We start from the raw sequence: 21,296 nt of genomic DNA, 5'->3' as shown, positions 1-21,296 counted from the left end.
CATAGACAAAATAGCAGATACAAGTTAAAATTTGGTCTTCAGCAATATACCTCTAAAATACAAAACTTTAAAATGAACTTTGGGAAATACTCATGTAGCAAAATCAATTTGCATATGACTCACCCACTTTCAATGCAATACATTTTCATAAAACCACCTCTTTTTCTCCTCCCTTATGCAATATAGATGCCAACTTACTTGAATCAAACTACAAAATTAATAAGTTATTTCTTCCCTTTCCTAAAATTAAATGTAGCATTAGATAGAAACTGTGATTCAATGTAGATATTTCATTTGTATGCAGAAAAAGTATTTTCTTAAATACCGTTTTCTCAGGGATTGACATTGTTGGGTTATATCTATATAGGCACCATTTGCCCTCTCTCAGTCATATTGACTGGAAGATGAAGATGACAGTTAAGTTCAATCCTCTTCTCTCCCAAAACTGGGGATGAAATGGGGAGTGATCAGCAACCGAAACTATGGTTAATTTTATCTCGTCCAATCCAAATGTGAGAGGCCAACTGCATTGCCTTTGGCTCCATGCCAGCTGCAAACAATCTGTGGTCTTCTGGGTTTATATGCAGGCACCACTTTTGACAAATTTATATGCAAGGACTTTTGGGCAGGAATTATTTTTGGAAAAATTCCTTAGGGCATTTTTGACTTGAAAGCAGTAGGATTTTGATCTTAGCTTGAGACTCTACATTATTAATTCAGCCATGGGAGGAGGAACATAAATAATAAAGGTAGTTTAATGCTTTCACACCAATAGGCTATTACCCTCTCCGGACAGTTCAGGCATGGATAACATCACAGGACAGATTTTGGCTTGTCTGCAGCATCGCTGAATTTCAATCAGTTTGTGGTAGTTCACCATCAAAGATCACATCAAAAAAATGCCCTCTAGAAAAAGTCAAGAGACTGATGGTGATCATCTTCAGCGAGGTAAAGGATGGTGTGCAGGGAAAAAAAATCAAATGGCTATTTCTTGACTATTAAAAAATTCAGGAATATTTTTAGCAGCATTGCTGTTTTGAAACATATTTACTTGTTAGTTCTCCAGAAATGGACAACCATAATACTTGTGCCAATCTCCAGTTGCCATGAGAATTTAATAATTTGCAGCCTTCTTGAAATTGCATAGTCTTTCTGGAGCTGATTCTTTCCACTCAACATTACATGATCAAGGAGATTTTCTCCGCAATCATGCAGGAACAGCAACATGGAGAGAACATTAAGGTGATTTTACTCCCACAAGGTGGCTGTCTATTCTGGTGGGAGAGGTAATGAGACCTTGAGACCTTGTTGAATTGAAACTGTGCATCCTACAGAATGCATGCAATTGCAAACATAACAACACTGGACAACTTCTGATTATTAAGGCCATTGGCAACAAAACTAATCAAACTACCCTGCAGCAGTTTTCTGGGAAGGATAAATTTGGAGCCAGAGCTTTGAAAAGAGGCGAGTCCCTGTGTGTGTACTTGTGAGTTTCACCTTGCAAGAGTCTAAAAGAGGCACATTTGCGAATTGTTAATAGTTGATTGGCTAATTAACAGCAGCGAATAAAAGGAAGGTAGGTATAAATGGAGTGCTCATTGTTGGAGTGGAGTACTTGAGGCTAAGATAAATTTCTTTCTTTGATTTTTCTTTTGGCCCCAGGCTACAGTAGTTAGAATGGCTCTAGGTTCAGTGGTGTGTTCATCTTGTGAGATGTGGGAGTTCTGGGAGACATCCAGTCTCCCTGATAGCTACATCTGCATGAGGTGCATCCAGCTGCAGCTCCTTACAGACTGTGTTAGGGAACTGGAAATGCAGCTGGATGACCTTTGGCTTCTATGGGAAAATGAGGAGTTCATAGATAAAAGCTACAGGGAGGCAGTCACTCCTAAGGTGCAGGAGACAGGTAGTTGGTTGGCTGTCAGGAGAAGGAAGGAGAATAGGCAGGTAGTGCAGAGTACCTCTATGGCCATTCCCCTCAGTAACAGGTATACCACTTTAGATACGGGGGGGGGGAATGACCTACCAGAGGAAAGCTGCAGTGACCAGGTCTCTGGCACCCCCAAATAGCAGCAGAGACACTGAGGAGCAGATCAGGAGGCAGATTTTGGAAAGGTGCAAAAATAACAGGGTTGTTGTCATGGGTGATTTCAATGTTCCTAATATTGATTGGCACCTCCTTCGTGTAAAGAAGATAGATTGGGCAGGGTTTGTCAGGTGTGTCCAGGAAGGATTCCTGACACAGTATGTGGACAGGCTGACTAGAGGATAGGCCATTCTGGACCTGGTACTAGGCGATGAGCTTGATCAGGTTTCAGATCTCTTTGTGGGAGAGCATTTTGGAGACATGACCATAACTCCTTGACCTTTACCATAGCCTTGGAGAGGGATAGGAGCAGATGACACAGGGAAGTATTTAATTGGGAGAGGGGGCATTATGATGCTATTAGGCAGAACCTTGGGAGTGTAAATTGGGAATAGATGTTCTTGGGGAAGTGCACAACGGAAATGTGGATGTACTTGCATGGGGGTTCTAAATAGGTTTGTCCCATTGAGGCAGGGTAAGGATGGTAGATTGAAGGAACTGTGGTTGACAAGAGATGTAGAATATCTTGCCAAGAGGAAGAAAGAAGTGTATCAAAGGTTTGCAAAGCAAAGATCGGACAGGGCTCTGGAGAATTACAAGGTAGCCAGGAGGGAGCTTAAGGATGGACTTAAGGGAGCTAGAAGGGGGCATGATAAGGCCTTAGTGAGTAGGATTAAGGAAAACCCCAAGGTGTTCTACACATTTAAGAATAATAGGAGGATGAGGGTAGGACCGATCAGGGATAAAAGAGGAAATGTGCCTAGAGTAGGAAGAGGGGGGTAGGGGAGGTCCTTAATGAATACTTTGTTTCAGTATTCACCAGTGAGAGAGAGACCTTGACGTTTGTGAGGATGGCATACAACCGGCTGTTACGTGAGGGCATATTGACGTGAAGAAAGAGGATGTGCTGGAACTTTTGAAAAACATTAGGATAGATAAGTCACTGGAGCCGGATGGGATATATCCAAGGTTATTACAGGAAGTGAGGGAAGAGATTGCTGTGCCTTTGGTGATGATCTTTGTGTCCTCACTGGCCACAGAAGTGCCAAATGATCGGAGGGTGTTAGATGTTGTTCCTTTTCTCAAGAAAGAGTAGGGACAACCCTGGGAATTACAGGCCAGTGAGTGTTACTTCAGTGGTGGGCAAATTACTGGAGGAGATTCTTGGAGATTATGGGCATTTGGAGAAGCATAGGCTGGTCAGGGACAGTCACATGGCTTTGTGAGGGGCAGGTCATGCCTCGCGAGCCTGAATGAATTCTTTGAGGATGTGACAAAGCACATTGAAGGTAGAGCAGTGGATGTGGTGTAAGTGGATTTCAGTTAGGTGTTTGATAAGGTTTGTCATGGAAGGCTCATTCAGAAAGTCGGGAAGCATGGGATCCAGGAAAACTTGGCTGTGTGGATCCAGAATTAGCTCACCCATAGAAGACAAGGTGGTTGCAGATGGAGTATTTTCTACCTGGAGGTCAGTGACCAGTGGTGTTCTGCAGGGATCAGTTCTGGGACCCCTGCTCTGTGTTTTTTTTAATATAATTACTTGGATGAGGATGTGGAAGGGTAGGTTAGAAAGCTTGAAGGTCTTCACCCTCTCTACCTCAGCACCATTAATGTAGACAGTTGCAAGTGCACCGTCCCCTTTCCTAAAGTCAATGACAGGGTCGTTCAGAAGGTATATGGTGTGTTGGCCTTTAGTCAGGGTATTGAGTTCAAGAGCCGCAAGATAATGTTGCAGTTCTACAAAACTCTTAGACCACACTTGGAATATTGTGTTCAGTTCTGGTTGTCTCATTATAGGAAGGATGTGGAAGCTTTAGAGAGGGTGCAGAGGAGATTTACCAGGATGCTGCCTGGATTGGAGAGCATATCTTATGAGGATAGGTTGAGCGAACTGGGGCTATTCTCTTTGGAGTGAAGGAGGAAGAGAGGTGACTTCATAGAGGTGTACAAGATGACAAGAGGCATAATTTTAAGGTGACTGGAGGGAGCTATGTGGGGGGTGTGGAGGGAGATGTCAGAGGTAAGTTTTTTTAGTGGTGGGTGTGTGGAATATTGTGGCAGATACATTAGGGACATTTAAGAGACTCTGAGATAGCCACATGAATGATAGAAAAATGGAGGGCTATGTGGGAGAGAAGGGTTAGATGGATCTTAGAGCAGGATAAAATGTTGGCACAACATCGTGGGCTGAAGGGCCTGTACAGTGCTGTAATGTTCTATGATAAATTCTATCATGAAAACTGAAGTTGATTCTTTCAAGTGAAATTTTGTGCATTATGCCAAAAGTATTGCTTAGGCCTTTTATTTACAAATTAAACTTATTTGCCATTTTGCCATTGCTGGTTGTTCATTATCAAACTATTTATTAGACTAGCACATGTTAAATTATTTGTAACAATTTAACGGTGCATTAAAAATGATGCCACAACAAAATGATTTGGAGAGATCAGCACAATAGCTAGCTGAAATAATGGCATTCAATTCCGCCCTGTCATTTGAGGAAATTTCATCGTTGTCACAGTAGCTGGCACTGAACAAATCCAGGTAATACATCCTTGTCTCATGACTTGTTTTGAAGTTTACAGGATATTTTAAGCTACTTGTTTCACACCTTGCGAAAATACTTAATTACTGTGGTACACAAGGAAGCCAATCAGCTAATAGAGTTCATACAGGCTCTCATCAAAGCAATCCCATCAGTAGCATTTTTTCCATTTCTCTGTAGCCCTGTCGATCATTCTCTAACTCATCCATCAACTTCCCTTTGATTCTTTTGCCACTTGCGTATACTAAGGGGCAATTTACAGTATCCAATTCAAATACCAGCACAGCTTTAAGATGTGGAGGAAACCAGAGCACCAGCAGCATCCCAAAAGACCATGAAAACATGCACACTGCAACAGCAACACCTAAGATCAGGATCTAACTAAGGTCTCTGAAGCCGTGAGAGAGCAATGCTAACTGCTGTTCCACTGTGCAATCCAGAACACATGCAGTCAAACTGTTCATTAGAACTGACGCCTACAGTCAGATTACTCATTTGGACTCTATTGTGTTTGTAATACAAATGCAATTTTCAGAAATCATTTGACATGCAAGAAAAGATCTGACAAACAAAAAATTTCATTATACAACTTCACATGTGGAAAAATGTGGGAATAATTGTTGTGCACTGTAAGCTTCAACAGATTTTCTTCTTGTTAAGAGGAATGCACATAGGCATTTTAAGAGGCATTAGTACCCAGCAATTGACTTTAAGTCCAAATCACCAGGCTTATTTAAACAGAGGTTAAAATAAAAATTTTGTTTCGGGTAGCAAAGTGGCTATGATATCAAATTCTCCATGAAGTGAAGATGTTTTGGTGGGTGGGGGAGAGATAGGAGGGGGAAAATCAGGCAAGTTCTGAGAGATTCATTATTACTGCTGTCTTTGTGGACAAATTTGAATAATTACACAACCCACAATCAACATGAAAAAGAAACAAAATACTCCAGTTTCCAGGGCAGAATGCAACAAAAACAGTCAAAAAAAAACACCAATCAGCTCAGGACAGAGGCAGTCTTTGAACAAAACAAAATTCCAGCATCATTTAGTGCTCACTTGTTTTGAAACTCTAAATATAAAACAATAAGTGTTGCAAGCACCTGTCTCCAAGACAGAAAACAAGAACTGGCATACAAAAGTTTGGTGGGATGCACTTAATCATGTCTTAATGCAGACAAAACATCATGCTGTAAAGTGCAGAGTATGTACTGATGAGAACTAGGGAAACTATGACAAAGTAGGCAGCCTCAACCCAATGTCAGCGATGGTCAGGATTTCAAATCAACTTAAGCTCTATCACATAGTTTAGCACCACATCTTATTAACATACAGTTCTTTTACTACTATTAACTGAGATAATTGGTGTGCAAATTAGTTACTTTTTTATACCATATTCTGTTAGAATACACAAAAAGAAAATCATGGGAATGACATGCTCTTGTGTGCAACACAAAGTGTTGGAGGAACTCAGCAGGTCAGGCAACATCAATGAGGGAAATGACAGTTGAGATTTCAGGCCCTTCATCTGCACGTGCTCTTGTGTGCACTCAGCTTCTTTGATTATTACAGTGTACTGGTGTCCTCAAACCACTATGTTGTTTTGTTATTTGTAAGTTATAATACAACCCACGTATAGAAGTTCATCTATTATTCTGTGATGAATTATTCTCTACCTTCAGAGGTGGTGAAGTGTAATCTTAAATCTAAACTAGCAAGTAACAACAAACCCTTGGGGTTCACCAGCCAACCTGGCTAATTGACAAAGGTCTTTTGGGATTCTTTGCACTCAACTCTTTATAACCTTTCTTATCACTGGGTCAATATTTTGGAATTTCCCGCTGGACACTTCCATAAGAACATTACCTAAAAACAGTTTACATTTATATGGCACCTTTTTAAAAACAAAAATCACTCTAAGGTGCGACACAGATGTACGACAAAAAGTTGGGGACTAACTCACTTGAGGTTGAGAAAGAAACTGGTCACACAAGTTTTAAGTATTGTCTTAAAGAATGCTAGGTGGAAAGGCTAAAGCATTTAGTGAAGGATTTTCAAAAATGTGAATCTAAGATTTTGGGCAGAGGAGAGTGGATGAAATTCTTCTTAGGCAATGGTATGGGTGTCATTTCTGAAATTCTAATAACGTGAGAAGTGTTTCTGTTAGCATTTATTATGATGGAAAATAAAATAACTAAACAACAAATGAAGTTTCTCTATTTGCACAGCAAGATCTATATTCTCCACACCATGGACAAGCAGCAAGCAGAAAATACTGGCTTCCCCAGGGGTAGCCTTGCTACTTATGAAATAATTGTTCAGTACATTATCTATCAATATAAGCAGAGCTGCCAACCACTAATGGAGTGGATGTTTCAGGAAACAATCAGTGCAATAACAGAAGCACTTGTCTATCATCTTGAAGTACTTTGCATGGGAGCAAAAGCAGGGTTTAAAAAAATTATTTCCAGTTAGATTTCTATTGTACTACTTTGAAATTTGTAGAATTTCATTCAGGGAAGTGCATGAATCCAAATACAGAAGTATTCTCCCATCCCAACCCTACCCCTCATTTCTAATCATACATGTGCAGATTTTGACAAGAAAGACCTTTTTTTGCCCTAGATTGTGTAAACGTCACTTGCCTTTAACAGCAAGTTTCCAGCAAAAAGGAGCACAACTGGTCACAAGCTTGCATTAAAGCTGCACAGTCAGCTACTTAAATGAATCATGTGACTATTCTTTCCCTTCCCCCAAAAGTGTATGCTGTACTTACACCAAATGTCACATGTTTACTTTGCTAAACATCCCTGAAATTCTTCTCATGATTAAAAATGCAAAACTCTCACTGTTTTAAACTAAAGATGTTAAATCTAAACTCTTTAAAGGGCAGCTCATTTTTCAATTTTATCACTTTCTACAGCTGTGACAATTTGTCCAGCTGTAACTGTTGGTTTTGAGCCAAAATACACTAAATCCTTTTCTATTCAACCTCTAACTTTTAAGATTTGGAAGTCATAACAGCTGTTAACAATGATGGGATTCACATAGTTAGCACAATTTCACCAAATCTCTTCAACTAATATACATTGCATTCTAAAAGCCATATTAAGAATCGTAATTATAAAAGTAATTTTAAAAAGTCTTCTGTCTGATTTCAGGAAAGTTCTTCATTGTTATTGAAACCTCTATATTGGAAAAGTATCTTTAACAAAATAAAACATCCCATAGCATTTCACTAAAATATTTATGACTGGCACTAAAAGATACAGTAACAATACCACATGTGTACTCAGACCAAAGTCCACATACAGTTGTGCTTGGGGTGTTTTTTTTATTGGTCTGTGCTACCTGGCAGCCATGTTTGACTTGTTATAAACTAATTTTGCTACAGATTTCCCTAAGATAACTCACGGGTCCATTGCTTTCAGGGGAAAGTGCAGCTATGACATAAACACTGGTACTTGTCACTCAAAAAGGTAATCTAATCAGTTGTTAACTGTTTATAGTACAGGTAAATGGATAACCTGTACTGGATCATAGACTCTCCTTCAATTAGTATTTGCCCTTTTACTAAAAACTTTGTATTAATGTTATTTTAGTTCCATGTGGTTTGCTTTAAAAAAAAAACAAATTGACCATTAGTCACTTATCTTAATATTATCAATTTATTTAGGTGATAAGCAGTAATAAGTAGACATTCAATGCTGGTGGGAAGAAGGTTTTAAGGTGAAATGCCACCTGAGAGTGCCAACCACTCAATTTGTAACATCTTAATGTAGGTCACTCTCAAAGGTATCATGTGTTTAAAATTTTTATTGAATTCCGGTCACTTTTCTGATTCTCAGTGGCATTCTTTCCATCACCCTCTGATATTGACACCTTGTGCATCACGTCCAGTCCTGCCGAACTCTATGAAATCTTGATTCAGCCCTGCCAACGGCAAATAGGGCTCACGTCTGGGAAAGACAGACCGTACCTCCACCTCACCTTTTAAAGGGCTTTTCAATCAGACCGTGTTTCATGAGCTGAACACAGACGCTATTCTGAAAACAAATTGTGTGACCGCCACTTCCAACGATGAATGCTGCTTGTTTCTGCAAACATTTCATAACAGAAAGGGCTTCGTGCACTCCTCCTTTGTTTGTGACATATAATCTAACAAATGGAGATAGCTTGATTCCTATTATTCTACATTAGTAATTGACAGCCGGCTATTAAATCCGATGCCAAGGCTGCCATCAGGCTTTCGCCGTCCCCAGCCTAATCCTTCAGCTCCCATCTATTTTAGAAGAGGACGAGGCCCAGCGGACGGTGCGAAGCCTCGGTGTTGCCGGGCAATCCCGCCGGTGCCCTCTCTCAACTGCCCGGGGCACAGACCCTCCCCGGGCACCGTTCGCCGAGTCGGGTGACCACTCACCGCCTGATATCGGTTGCTGTTGTCCGCCATGGCGCGGGGAGCAAGCGAGCGATCCTGCTGCTGGTACCAGGAGGCGGAGGGCAGAAGGACTCCGCTCGGTCTCCTCCCGTGGATGTCGCCCTCCGATCGGTAAATGGAGCCCGTCGCAGCCGCACCGGATGTGAGTGCCGACGCCGGAGAGACGCGAAACAGCGCCCACCAGCCTGGCGACAGCGCCACTGCAGGCGTCAGCCGCGGCTGGGACAGCCGGAGGCACAGCGGGTCGGACAGTATCCACGGGGCGGGGGAAGGAGCCGTCGACGTTTCGGGCCGAGACCTTCATCAGGACTGGAAAGGAAGAGAGCAGGAGCCAGAATAACAGGGGTGGGGATAGTGGGGGATAGATGGGGGTGGGGGAAAGTGGGAGGGATGGTGGAGTGAAGGGTAGTGGGAGGGATAGTGGGGGGATGGTAGGGGGTGGGGATAGTGGGGAGGTCGACGGGAATGGGGGTGGCATAGAGAGGAGTGGGGGGTTGGTGGGGTTGAGGGTAGAGGGGTGGGGCGGATAGTGGGAGAGATGGGGGGATGGTAGGTGGGGTGGTGGGGGATAGCGGAGTGGGTAGTGGGGGTAGGGTGGTGGGGTGATGGGTTGGGGGTAGAGGGAGTGGGGGGTTTGTGGGTGGGGAGGGATTGGGGTGGTGGGGGTAGGTTGTGGTGGTGTGGTGGGTGGGTGGGAGGGGGGGAAGATGGGGCAGGGTGGTGGGGGAAGGTGGGGGAAAGTGGGTGGGGGAGGAGGAATGTGGGGGTATGGGGAGGGGAAGGTGGGGGATGGGGGGTAATGTGGTGGTGAGGGGAGTGTTGAGGGGTGGGGGTATGGGGAGGGGAAGGTGGGGGATGGGGGGTAATGTGGTGGTGAGGGGAGTGTTGAGGGGTGGGGGTGGTGAAGGTGGGGTGTGGTGGGGGAAGGGGTGGGGAGGTGGGGGAGGGAGGAATGTGGGGGAGTGGGTGTGTCGGGAATGTGGGGGAGAGGGGAATGGTGGGGTGGGGGGAATGTGGGGGAGAGGGGAATGTTGGGGTGGGGAAGGGGGAATATGGGGGTGGTGTGGGGGAGGGCAAGTGTTGGTGGGGGAGGGGGGTGGGTGTGTGGGGAATGTGGGGGAGAGGGGAATGTTGGGTGGGGAAGGGGGGAATGTGGGGGTGGGGTGGGGGAGGGCGTGTTGGGGTGGGAAAGGGGGAATGAAGAAGGGAATGTGGGGGAGGTGGAGAATGTTGGGGAAGGTGGGTTGGGGTGGGGTGGTGGGGGAATGTGGGTGGGGGAGGGCAGGTGGGGGATGGGGACTGTGTTGGGGGTGGAGGGAAGGTGGAGGGAGTGAAGGTGCGAGTGGGGAAGGTGTGGGGTTTGGGGGAAGGTGTGAGGTTGGGGAAGGGGTGGTTAGGGGCGGGGAGGGTAGGTGGGGGGGAGGGGTGGGGAAGGTAGGTGAGTGGGGTAAGTAGGAATGATGTGAGAAGTTGGGAGGTGATAGGTGGAAGAGGCAAAGGGCTGAACAAGATGGAATCTGATAGGAGAGGACGGTAGACCATGGAATAAAGGGAAGGAGATCGGGAACCAGAAGAAGGAAGGCGTGAGTGAGGGGTAAGTCGAGAGGGTGGGGGGAGGGGAAAGGTAAAGGAGCCAGAGAGATAAGGGAAAACTGAAAGGGGTAAAGGGGGGGAAAGAAACAAAAACTTTGCTCCTTGCTGACAACTTGGGTTCTTGGAGACACAAGAGACTGCAGATGCTGGAACCTGGAGCAAAAAAAGTCTGCTGGAGGAATGCAGTGAGTCAGGCAGCATCTGTGGAGGGAAATGAGCAGCTAGCATTTTGAGTCGAGACCCTTCATCTGGACTGAAAGAGGGGATATGGCCAGTATCAGAAGGTGACGGGAAAAGGCAGAGTAAGAGCTGGCAAGCCGTGGGATGGATCCAGGTGAGGAGGGAACAGTGGAAATGGCAACAGAGGCTATAAACTGATAGGTGGAGCCGACAAAGGGCTGCAGATGGTGGAATCTGATAGGAAATGAAGGTGGAGCATGGAACCAATTAGGGGAGGTGGGGGGGGGGGGGAAGATGGGAACAGCAAGGGGAGAAGACCCAGTGGGAGGAGTGCGTGGGTGACAGACAGTTGGAGGGGGGAAAGGAACAGGGTGATTAGGGGGGTGGGGTTGGATGTAGGAGGAACTGGGTAGATCAGGGACAGAGAGCAAAGGGACAGAGGGGGAAGAGATTACCTGAAATTGGAACTTGGATTCTTACTTCTTAGGTTTGGGATCAAGGATGACTTGTTTCCAGCAAGGAGTAGTAGGGGCTTCTACATGATTCCTTTTACTGTGGGGTAACCATAGCGCACTCCAGACAGAGGGAGGTGTTGGTCCAATGGCAAGTAGGCCTAAGACAATTGGAGTCCAGGCATTGCTACACACTCTGTATACACACAGACATACTCTGACCACTCGCTTACCATGCACACGACATATAATCTTGCACACACTATTTTCCTCAGCTTCCCTCCCTCACTCTCTCTACCTCTGACTCCTTTTCCCTGTCTCCCCCAGTCTACCCACTATGTTAGTCCGCATTCCCCTCAGCTTCCTGCCTCCTTGCTCGCTTCCTTCCCAGTTAGCCCATTCCATCATCCATTCCCTTTTTCTTCTCCTCTTGAATCCTATCCATCCACTTCACCCCTGTTCCTGGCCCTTCTCCACTTACTTGCTCGTGTGATCTCTCTAGAAATGAAGCGGTATAAAACTTGGGTAAGGCCACAGTTGGAGTATTGTGTGCAGTTCTGGTCACCGCAGTATAGGAATGATGTGGAGGCTTTGGAGAGGATGCAGAAGAGGTTCATCAGGATTTGCCTGGATTGGAGCATATTAGCTATGGGGAGAGTTTAGACAAACCTGGTTTGTTTTCACTAGAACCACAATAAGGCACGACCTGATATAAGTATATAAAATTATGAGAGGCATAATTAGGGTAGATATAGTCCTTTTCCCGGGGTAGAAATACCAGATAGTAGCAGGCATAAGTTTAAGGTGACTGGGGGAAAGTTTAAGTTTATGAGGGAAGTTTTGTTCATACACAGTGCAGTAGGTGCCTGGAATGCACTGCCTGGGGGGGGGGGGGGGGGGGGGAGGGGTGGTAGCAGCAGATACAATAACATAATTTAAGAGGCATTTAGACAGACAGATGAACAAGCAGGGAATAGAGATGGACCACATGCAAGTAGCTGGGATTATTTAACTGGCATCATAGTTGGTGCAGTCTTAGAGGGCCGAAGGGCCTGTTCCTGTGCTGTACTGTTCTTCTTTGAGGCTTTGACCCATACCTCTAAACTGCTCAGCGAAGGAAAACATTCTCCCTCTATCAACAGTGGAGCCTTCAATAATTTTATAATTTTCAAATGAGGTCACATTGGATTTTTCTAAACTCTAGAGCAGAAACCTTGCCTCCCTAATCTCTCCACACATGACAGACCTACCATTTGAGGAATTAGTTTGGTGAATTTCTACTGCACTCCCACTACAGTAAGTATATTTTTTTAGACAAGGCAACCAATATTGTACACAATACTCCTGGTAATATCAAGGCCCCAGACAATTACAGTATGACAATGACAAATCTTCACAGAACTATAACGGCTCTATATAAACAATTCAGGTTTGTGGAAATATTCAAGTCTGGGGTATGTCAAAGTTTTTTTTAAACATTGGTTCACAAGATGTGGATGTTATTGGCAACACCAACAATTATTGTCTATCTCAAATTACCTGTGAATGGTTTTTTTTCTTTAATTCTGGATTTAATTGGAATTGGTTTATTAATGTCACTTTTACCGAGGTACAGTGAAAAACTTGTCTTGCATGCCATTCATACAGATCATTACACAGTGCATTGAGGTAGCACAAGGTAAAACAATATAAAATGCAGAATAAAGTGTCACAGCTACAGAGAAAGTGCAGTGCAATAAGGTACAAGGTCATAACGAGGCAGATTGTGAAGTCAAGAGTCCATCTTATTGTACTAGGGAACCATTCAGTAGTCTTATCACAGTGGGATAGAAGCTGTCTTTGAGCCTGGTGGTACGTGCTTTTGGGCTTTTGTATCTTCTGCCCGATCGGAAAGGGGTCCTGGGTAGGTGGGGTCTTTAATTATCCCAGCTGCTTTACCAAGGCAGCGAGAAGTATAGACAGAGTCCATAGAGGGGAGGCTGGTTTCTGTGATGTGCTGGGCTGTGTCCATAATTTTCTGCAGTTTTTTGTGGTCCTGGGCAGAGCAGTTGCCATACCAAGAGTTATGCATCCAGATAGGATGCTTTCTATGGTGCATCGATTAAAAATTGGTGAGTGTCAAAGGGGAGGTGCCAAATTTCTTTACCCTCGTGAGGAATTAGAGGTGTTAGTGAGCTTTCTTGGCCGTGGCATCTACTGTATGTGGTGGGACCAGGACAGGCTATTGTTGATGTTCAGTCCTAGGAATTTGAAGCTCTCAACCCTCTCGATTTCCGCACTGTTGATGTAGACAGGAGCATGTGCACCACCCCCTTTCCTGAAGTCGATGACCAGCTCTTTTGTTTTGCTGACATTGAGGGAAAGGTTGTTGTCATGACAGCATGTCACTAAGCTCTCTAGCTCCTTCCTGTACTCTGACTCATCATTATTTGTGATATGGGCCACTATGGTGGTATCATCTGCAAACTTGTAGATAGAGTTAGAGCAGAATCTGGCCACGCAGTCATGAGTGTATAGGGATTAGAGTAGGGGGCTGAGGATGTAGCCTTGTGGGGCACCAGTGTTGAGAATAATCGTGTCAGAGGTGTTGCTGCCTATCCTCACTGATTGCAGTTTGTTGGTCAGGAAGTCAAGGATCCAGTTGCAAAGGGAGTTGTTGAGTCCAGGTCTTGGAGTTTGGTGATGAGTTTGCTTGGAATTATAGTATTGAAGGCAGAGCTGTAATCAATAAACAATCATCTAACATAGGTGTCTTTACTGGCCAGATGCCCCAGAGCTGAGTGTAGGGCCAGGGAGAGGGAGTCCACTGTAGATCTGTTTTGGTGGTAGGCGAATTGCAGTGGGTTGAAGTTCTCTGGTAGGCTGGAGTTGATGCGTGCCATGACCAACCTCTCAAAGCACTTCATGATGGTGGATGTCAGAGCCACTGGGCGGAAGTCATTAAGGCACGTTACCTTGTTTTTCTTAGGTACTGGGATGATAGCGGTCTGCTTAAAGCAGGTGGGAACCTCAGATTGAAGCAGGGAAAGGTTAAAGGTGTCCTTAATTCCTTCAATCTATATTCCATGGGTGATAGGGTGTGATTTGAGCTCATTGCTGGATTAAAGGTCCAGACTTCTGTCTGTGAGTCCTGTAGCTTATTAATTATATGCTGTATCCACAGGATTTGCCAGTAGAGATCTGCAAGTATCAACAGGCATGCAGTGCCCTACAGACAGTACAGGTAATGTTTTGCAGTACGTCTGGATGCCAAATGTAAAAGACTCTTGCAAATAAAGCACCTTATCCTGTTTTCACAGAATGCTGAAGTAACCAATGCCACTAACTCCAGTTAAAGGTCTGTCATCAAAAGTATAACTGAGGCTGTTCTGGCTACATTCTATTCTGTACAATTTGTATTATATGCATTATATGTGACTGGTGAGGAAAAAAAAAGATGTTCCCAGCGGCAAGCATTGCAAACCTATCAGTGCCTAGAGAGCCAGTATTTGAGACTGGGCATGAGATAAATTTCTAAAGTATTTGCAAAAAAATTTCCAATATATTTAACATATAGGTAGAAATGAACAGAAACACAAAAAATGGAATAACTGGAACATATTAGAACTTGTTAGGCCAGTAAGAATTCCACTTTTTCCATTCAACTGTGCAACTCTATTTTTAGCCTTGTTTTTGGCTTTTATTTATTGAAATATGTACAGGAGGCTGCCTGGATGCTGAGATGATTATGATGATGATTATCTTAATTACACAGACCAAAATGGTTCCACTTTAATCAGTAGTCTACTGCAGAATAAGCTGCTCTCAAAGAAAGATAATTGACCTCAAAAACTTTTGACTAGGAAGAACAAAAATGAACTGTTTACCACTTCTGGTCATGATTAAGTAACTACACTATTACACAATATATAGTTGCATGGGCACAAACTGAGGATGGCTTTAACCTAAGAAGCAATCATTCTCCTCAGTCAATTACATCTTCAACATCTATTGTTTAAAATCATTATGAATGATCTCCATTGATTGAAAATCTAAAAGAACCCAAAGAATAATTTATATTAAGGGGTAAATGATTTCTGAAAAGGGGAATAAGTGAAGATATCTTCCATATTATGATTGAAAGCTTTTGGCTAATATTGTAATGGATTTGTTTATTTCTGTCATAACATCAACACAATACACATATTTCAATGAAAACAGATATCCTAAGCATTTCTGATGTTCCAGGGTTACTCTTTGATATCTAGCAGATGTGTTCCATGTTGAAATCAGCTAGGATTTTAAATTCCACACTCTAAGCTTTTCTGCTGTGGAATATATGAAAGCAAAGCTTGCACTGGGGAATTTTTCACTTTATCAGCCAATTTTGAGCATAACCAGCTATCCTTGGGCAAATGATGGCCTAAGTCAGATCAGCTTGCTGTTTCTGTACTTGAGTCATGAAGCTCACACACAAGAACGTTATTTATAACCACAAAATATCTGCAAAGGGAGGGAACAGCCCTCAAAATGGTAATAAAAGCTTTTTTTAAAATATCTGCTGCAAAGCTACATAATAATGCATTTCATTATGAAACCAAGTGTACTGTTAGAAAGATACAGCAGGATCAATGGGATTAATTCATTTTTGAAAAATGCAACATATTTATCCACAAATAAAAATTATTTTCTGAGAGGTTTGTCATGGATCATGAGAAACTTGAATGGCTCAATTTTTGCCAAGCACAAATATCATGAGCCAAATAATCAAAACATTCCCAAAACATGACAACCACCAATTTTCCAAAAATAACAGTTGTTAGCACTTTTGATTCATCAAACAATTCATCTTACTGAGGGATTAATTTAAAACTTTTACACCTGATGAGATTTCTATTTTAAAGCTCGAATAAACAAGGCATACATTTAAAAAAAATATTTTATAGCACTAGCAATCCTCAAAAGAGAACAATAGATGTTCAAAATTATTACAAATATAAAGGATAGAAATTGACATTCCATTTTAATCTCTTTCAGGCATACACACAGGAATAATTACTTTTTCCCACAGCCAAGAAAGGGCGAGATGTCCAGTTCCCAGAGCATTCCCTTCAAGTAGCTGAGGCTTTGAAGATCATGGTTAGTGCTGTGACGGGCAAAGAAGTTAAAAGCTTAGCTCATGCCGCTGAGTAGGAGAACCTTGGATCGATGTGTCCACAGATGATTCACACCTTTCTTCAACTAAGAAATGAGAAAAACAATCCATAATTTCTGGTATTTATTACAAAACATGCTTCCTCAAAGATGGGTACAATAGTGTGGTAATTATGTCTTCATGTGACAACCTCTTCATCCTAGGAGTAAAACCTGGTGAAACCTCTCTGAACTGCCTCCAATGCAAGAATATACCTCCTTAGACAGGAACTAAAATTCTAAGCAGTACTCCAGATGTGGTCTCATCAATGTCCAATATACCTGCAGTAATACTGTTACATTTATACTCCATCCCCTGCAATAAAGGACAGTATTAATTTGCATTTCTGGTCGCTTCCTATATACAAAATATACTAGCATGCAAAATTATCATGTACAAGGACACTTAGAATCCCATGTTTAGCAAAATTCTGTAGTCTTTTTTCATGTAAGCAGTGTGCTTTTCTTCGTCCTAATGTGGAGAACCTCATATTTCCCCAAATTATACAGGGTTTTTCATTTTTTTCCCTGCTGTTCACCTATATCCTTTGGCTGACTCTTTGAATCTTCCTTACAATATGCTTCCCCATCAAAGTTGGATAAAATAGACTTGGTCCCTTCATGTGTGTCACTGCTGCAAGAGGGTAGAAGTCATGCTACAACTATCCAAAATCACACCTGGAGTTCTGTTAGCATTTCTAAGATCCAAAATTTAGAAATGACCAATTAACCTTTGGAAGTAGTCTTGCAAAGGTTTACTGAAATTCTATCTGGGTAAATTATGAGAAAAGCATTCATAAACTATAGTTGTATTTCTAGAATGTAGAAAATCAGCCCATTTTAATATAAGGGGGAGCTAAAATGGCAGATAAAGAGAAATTACTTTCACTGTCTGGTGGATTTGTAACTATAATCTAAATATTAGAGTTAGACCTTTCAGGAGTGAAAGTTGGAATAGTTTCCACAAGCAAAGCACAGCAGGAGATTATAAATGTTAAATTTTACTCCATCAACTCTTAATGTTAAAGCTGAGATTGATAAATTTCTGTAAACCAAAGTTATTAAGGTGTGTGTGACAAAGGTGGGTAAACATGATTAGCTGACATATTGAGTGGTAGCATAGGCTGAAAGCTAAATGGGCCAGGACTGGTAATCTAGAAAACATGAGTTAAAATTCCATGATAGGATTTCAGAATTTGACCTCATTTCCCAAAACCAATGAGATTGACTTTCATATATTAGATTATGATGAAATATTCACTAAGAGTTGAAGCTTTACTACTGTATGACTCTAAGTCCTTCAGGCAAGGAAGCTTGCAATTCTTACCTAATCTGCTCCCAATAGTATATTAGTTTGCATTGTATTGACTCCACAGCAATTAGGAAAGCACAAAGACTGCAGCACTCTTCACCAATTCCTGCATTTAGAGAATTAACAAATTAAAAAGATATTAATTGCATTCCTCTCTGGTTTGTAAGTCAGATTTTTCAAAACCCCAAATGACTTGCAACTCCAATGACCATCTCAAGAACATTGCCTAACACCGCCCCTCCTCAATTCCTATATCAGTTATGATCTTATTCATTCTCTTATCACCTTACTTTCAATGTAAACATTTCTGATGTTGAGGGAAGCTTATCCTGGATATTTATTAAGTCATTAAAATTCATATTAAAACTATATTGCACTATTTATTTGTTGTAATTTATAGATTTTTATGTCTTTGCATTGTACTAATGCTGCAAAACAACAAATTTCACATCACCTGTCAGTGATAATAAATCTTATTCTGATTCTGAAGAAATGTTGGGTGCTCCCACCACAAAGTGGAGAAAGGTCCTTAATTCATCCCATTGAGGATGAGCCTACATCTTTCTATTCAGTTAATAATTATTCCTTAAATGATTCTAGATTTTCACTTCACCACTTATGCCCAGGCATCCATTGCAAATATTCATAACATCTTATATCAATCTTAAGTGTAAAATTTACTTCCTTGAACCTGTCATTAATTTAAAAATATTATGAATGAACTTTTCCCATATCATTAAGTATTTCTCAGCTGCCTTTAAAGAGTTTATGGTCAGCATAGTGGTTATGGTCTGGAGTAATATCCAGCCTGGTCTATTGATACAGAGCTGAGTTCAAATACCATCACGGCAATAAGGAAATTTAAACTGGAGTAATTAAATAAATCTAGGATTAAAAGGCAATAACCATTGGTAATGGTGACCATAAAACCCATCAGGTTCACTGCTTGTCCTTTAGGGTATTCTCTGGCCAATCTGTGACTCTAGATCCCACAGCAACATGGTTCTTAACTACTCTCAAAAAAGGCCCAGCCAGCCATTCAGTTCAGGGGCAATTTGAAGACACAGGAGACTGCAGAAGCTGGAATCTGGAGCAACAGACAAAATGCTGGAGGAACTCAGCAGGTCAGGCAGCATCTATGGAGGGAAATGGACAGTGAGCATTTCAAGTCAAGACCCTTCATCTGGACTGAAAGATGGTATAGCCAGTATAAAAAGGTGGAGTGAAGGTTGAGCAAGAGCTAGCAGGTGGTAGGTGGATCCAGGTGAGGAGGGGTGATAGGCAAATAGGGGAGGGGAGAGTGGGAATAGCAGCAGAAGTTGGGAATTAATAGGTGGAAGTGACAAAGGACTGAAGATAATGGGATCTAACAGGAGAGGGATGTGGAGCATGGAATCAAGGGAGGGAGGTGGGGAGGACAGATGGGAGTTGTGGAGGAGGGGAACCAGTGGGAAGAGTGTGTGGGTGAAGGAGGCTAGGTGGATCAGGAGGAGAGAGAAGAGAGCATAGACGGGGACCGGTTTACCAGAGGTTGGAGAATTCAATGTTCATGTCGCTGGGTTGTAGACTACCCAGGTGGAATATACTGTATGTGCAAATATATATCTCATTTAAAAATGATTTATTGTGTTACAGTTTATGATTCAGCAGGACATGGAAAACCAGAGAACTTAAAACCTTTCCGGAGGAATCCTGAATGCATGAGAATTTGAATTTTGGATTCATTCAGAGTACAGATATTCAACATCAGCCCCATGTGGTAATTAATTTTAAAAATTACACTACTCCTGTTCATCCTCTTTATCATTTTAGTCAGCATGGTTTAATCTTGGCACTACTTTATTCACTCATATTCCTATAGTTTCTATACCACTGACATTACACTGACCAGCTGGCAAATGAAGATTTATCCTTCTCCCCTTTCTAAAACAACAATGCAATATTAGCATCCTTTATCACCACAACTGTACCCCAAGAATGATTGTAAGATTGTTCCTTGTCAATTCGACTCAAAAATAGACCCTGACTAGGTAATTCACTTTATTTCAGTACCAATTGCCTTTCTACGATGAAGTAAGACTTGCAATTAGAACATAGAACACTACAGCACAGTACAGGCCCTTTGGCCCACAATGTTGTGCCGACATTTTATCCTGCTCTAAGATCTATCTAACCCTTCCCCCCCCACATAGCCCTCCGTTTTTCTATCATTCATGTGGCTATCTCAGAGTCTCTTAAATGTCCCTAATGTATCTGCCTCCACCACTTCTGCTGGCAATGCGTTCCACGTACCCACCACTCTCTGTAAATAAACTTGCCTCTGACATCCCCCCTATACCTTCCTCCAATCACCTTAAAATTATGCCCCCTCATGTTAGCCATTTTTGCCCTGGGAAAAAGTCTCTGACTGTCCTCTCGATCTATGCCTCTTATCATCTTGTATACCTCTATAAAGTCACCTCTCATCCTCCTCCTCTGCAAAGAGAAAAGCCCTAGCACACTCAACCTATCCTCATAAGACATGCTCTCTAATCCTGGCAGCATCCTGGTAAATCTCCTCTGCACCCTCTCTGAAGCTTCAACATCCCTCCTGTAATGAGGCAACCAGAACTGAACACAATACTCCAAGTGTGGTCTAACCTGTTTTACAGTTTTAAAGAGCACTTTACTCTTTTTACTTAAAAATCATGACCATTGAGTTGCAACAAAGTAGGTTTTATTTTGCTAGAATGCAAGTAAGTTGTAATTGAAAACCAGTGTCAAGACCCAAATGAACATAAAGTAACCAACATAATCAAAGAACCCCACCCCACTGGACACTACCCCCCCCCCCCACCCCTCCCACCGGATAAGGTAGAATGTTTCGCAATCTCAAGACATCAGAAGATGCTTTACAGGAATGAAGTACATTTTGAAGACCGGTCACTGTTGTAATGTCAGCAAAAAAAGTGACCAGTTTGTATGCAGAAAGATCCTACAAAAACGTCACGCAATTAATGATAAGATAATCTATTTTGATGATGTTAATTGAGTAATTAACAGTCCAGAAAGCCAGGGAAAGCTCCATGGCTCTTAAAATCCTCAATCATTAAACATTAAAGGCACGTTAAATCTGTACAAGGTCTTTATAAATCTTCATAAAAATGTGATGGCACTGGAGAGGGTGCAGAGGAGAGGTAGAAGGTTGTTGATTGGAAAAGTGTAGCTGAAGAACATTGGAGAAGATAGTTGTTTGCTTTGGACAGAAGAGGTTTAATTGAGGCATGTGAAATTATGAGACGCCTAGATAAATCAGGACCTAGTTCCCTTAGCTGAGGAGTCAAAAAATGGGGGAAAGATTTAAACGATAATATTTTTAACTCCTGTAATCTGGCATCCTTGGGATTTGTTTTGGCTGATTTTCCAGACTTTTGTATATTGCTCCTATTAATACCCCCAACACATGTTTAATTCACTTTTTTAAAATGTTACACAGTTGTGTAATAAATTTTCCAATAAACCTGATAAATTTAAAGAAA

At 42.2% G+C, this 21,296-nt stretch overlaps 1 protein-coding gene and 1 long non-coding RNA gene across 2 annotated transcripts in view; one reads left to right on the top strand and one right to left on the bottom strand.

Moving 5' to 3' along the window:
- LOC127569033 (NEDD4 family-interacting protein 1) overlaps positions 1-9,224 on the bottom strand; it is a 44,567-nt gene extending 35,343 nt beyond the window's left edge. The window contains exon 1 of the mRNA XM_052013297.1: positions 9,052-9,224. Within this exon, the coding sequence (XP_051869257.1) occupies positions 9,052-9,081 (30 nt within the window). The 5' untranslated portion in view covers positions 9,082-9,224. The remainder of the gene's footprint in view (positions 1-9,051) is intronic.
- Positions 9,225-9,304: 80 nt separating this feature from the next.
- On the top strand, positions 9,305-18,106 carry LOC127569034 (uncharacterized). Its single transcript, XR_007956133.1, has 3 exons — positions 9,305-9,414; positions 14,458-14,517; positions 16,311-18,106. It is a non-coding gene; the product is annotated as an uncharacterized LOC127569034 (long non-coding RNA).
- The last annotated feature ends 3,190 nt before the right edge of the window (positions 18,107-21,296 follow it).

Source organism: Pristis pectinata, chromosome 4 (genome assembly GCF_009764475.1).
Source record: "Pristis pectinata isolate sPriPec2 chromosome 4, sPriPec2.1.pri, whole genome shotgun sequence".
NCBI classification, from domain to species: Eukaryota; Metazoa; Chordata; class Chondrichthyes; order Rhinopristiformes; family Pristidae; genus Pristis; species Pristis pectinata.
This window is presented reverse-complemented; position numbering and strand designations above follow the sequence as displayed.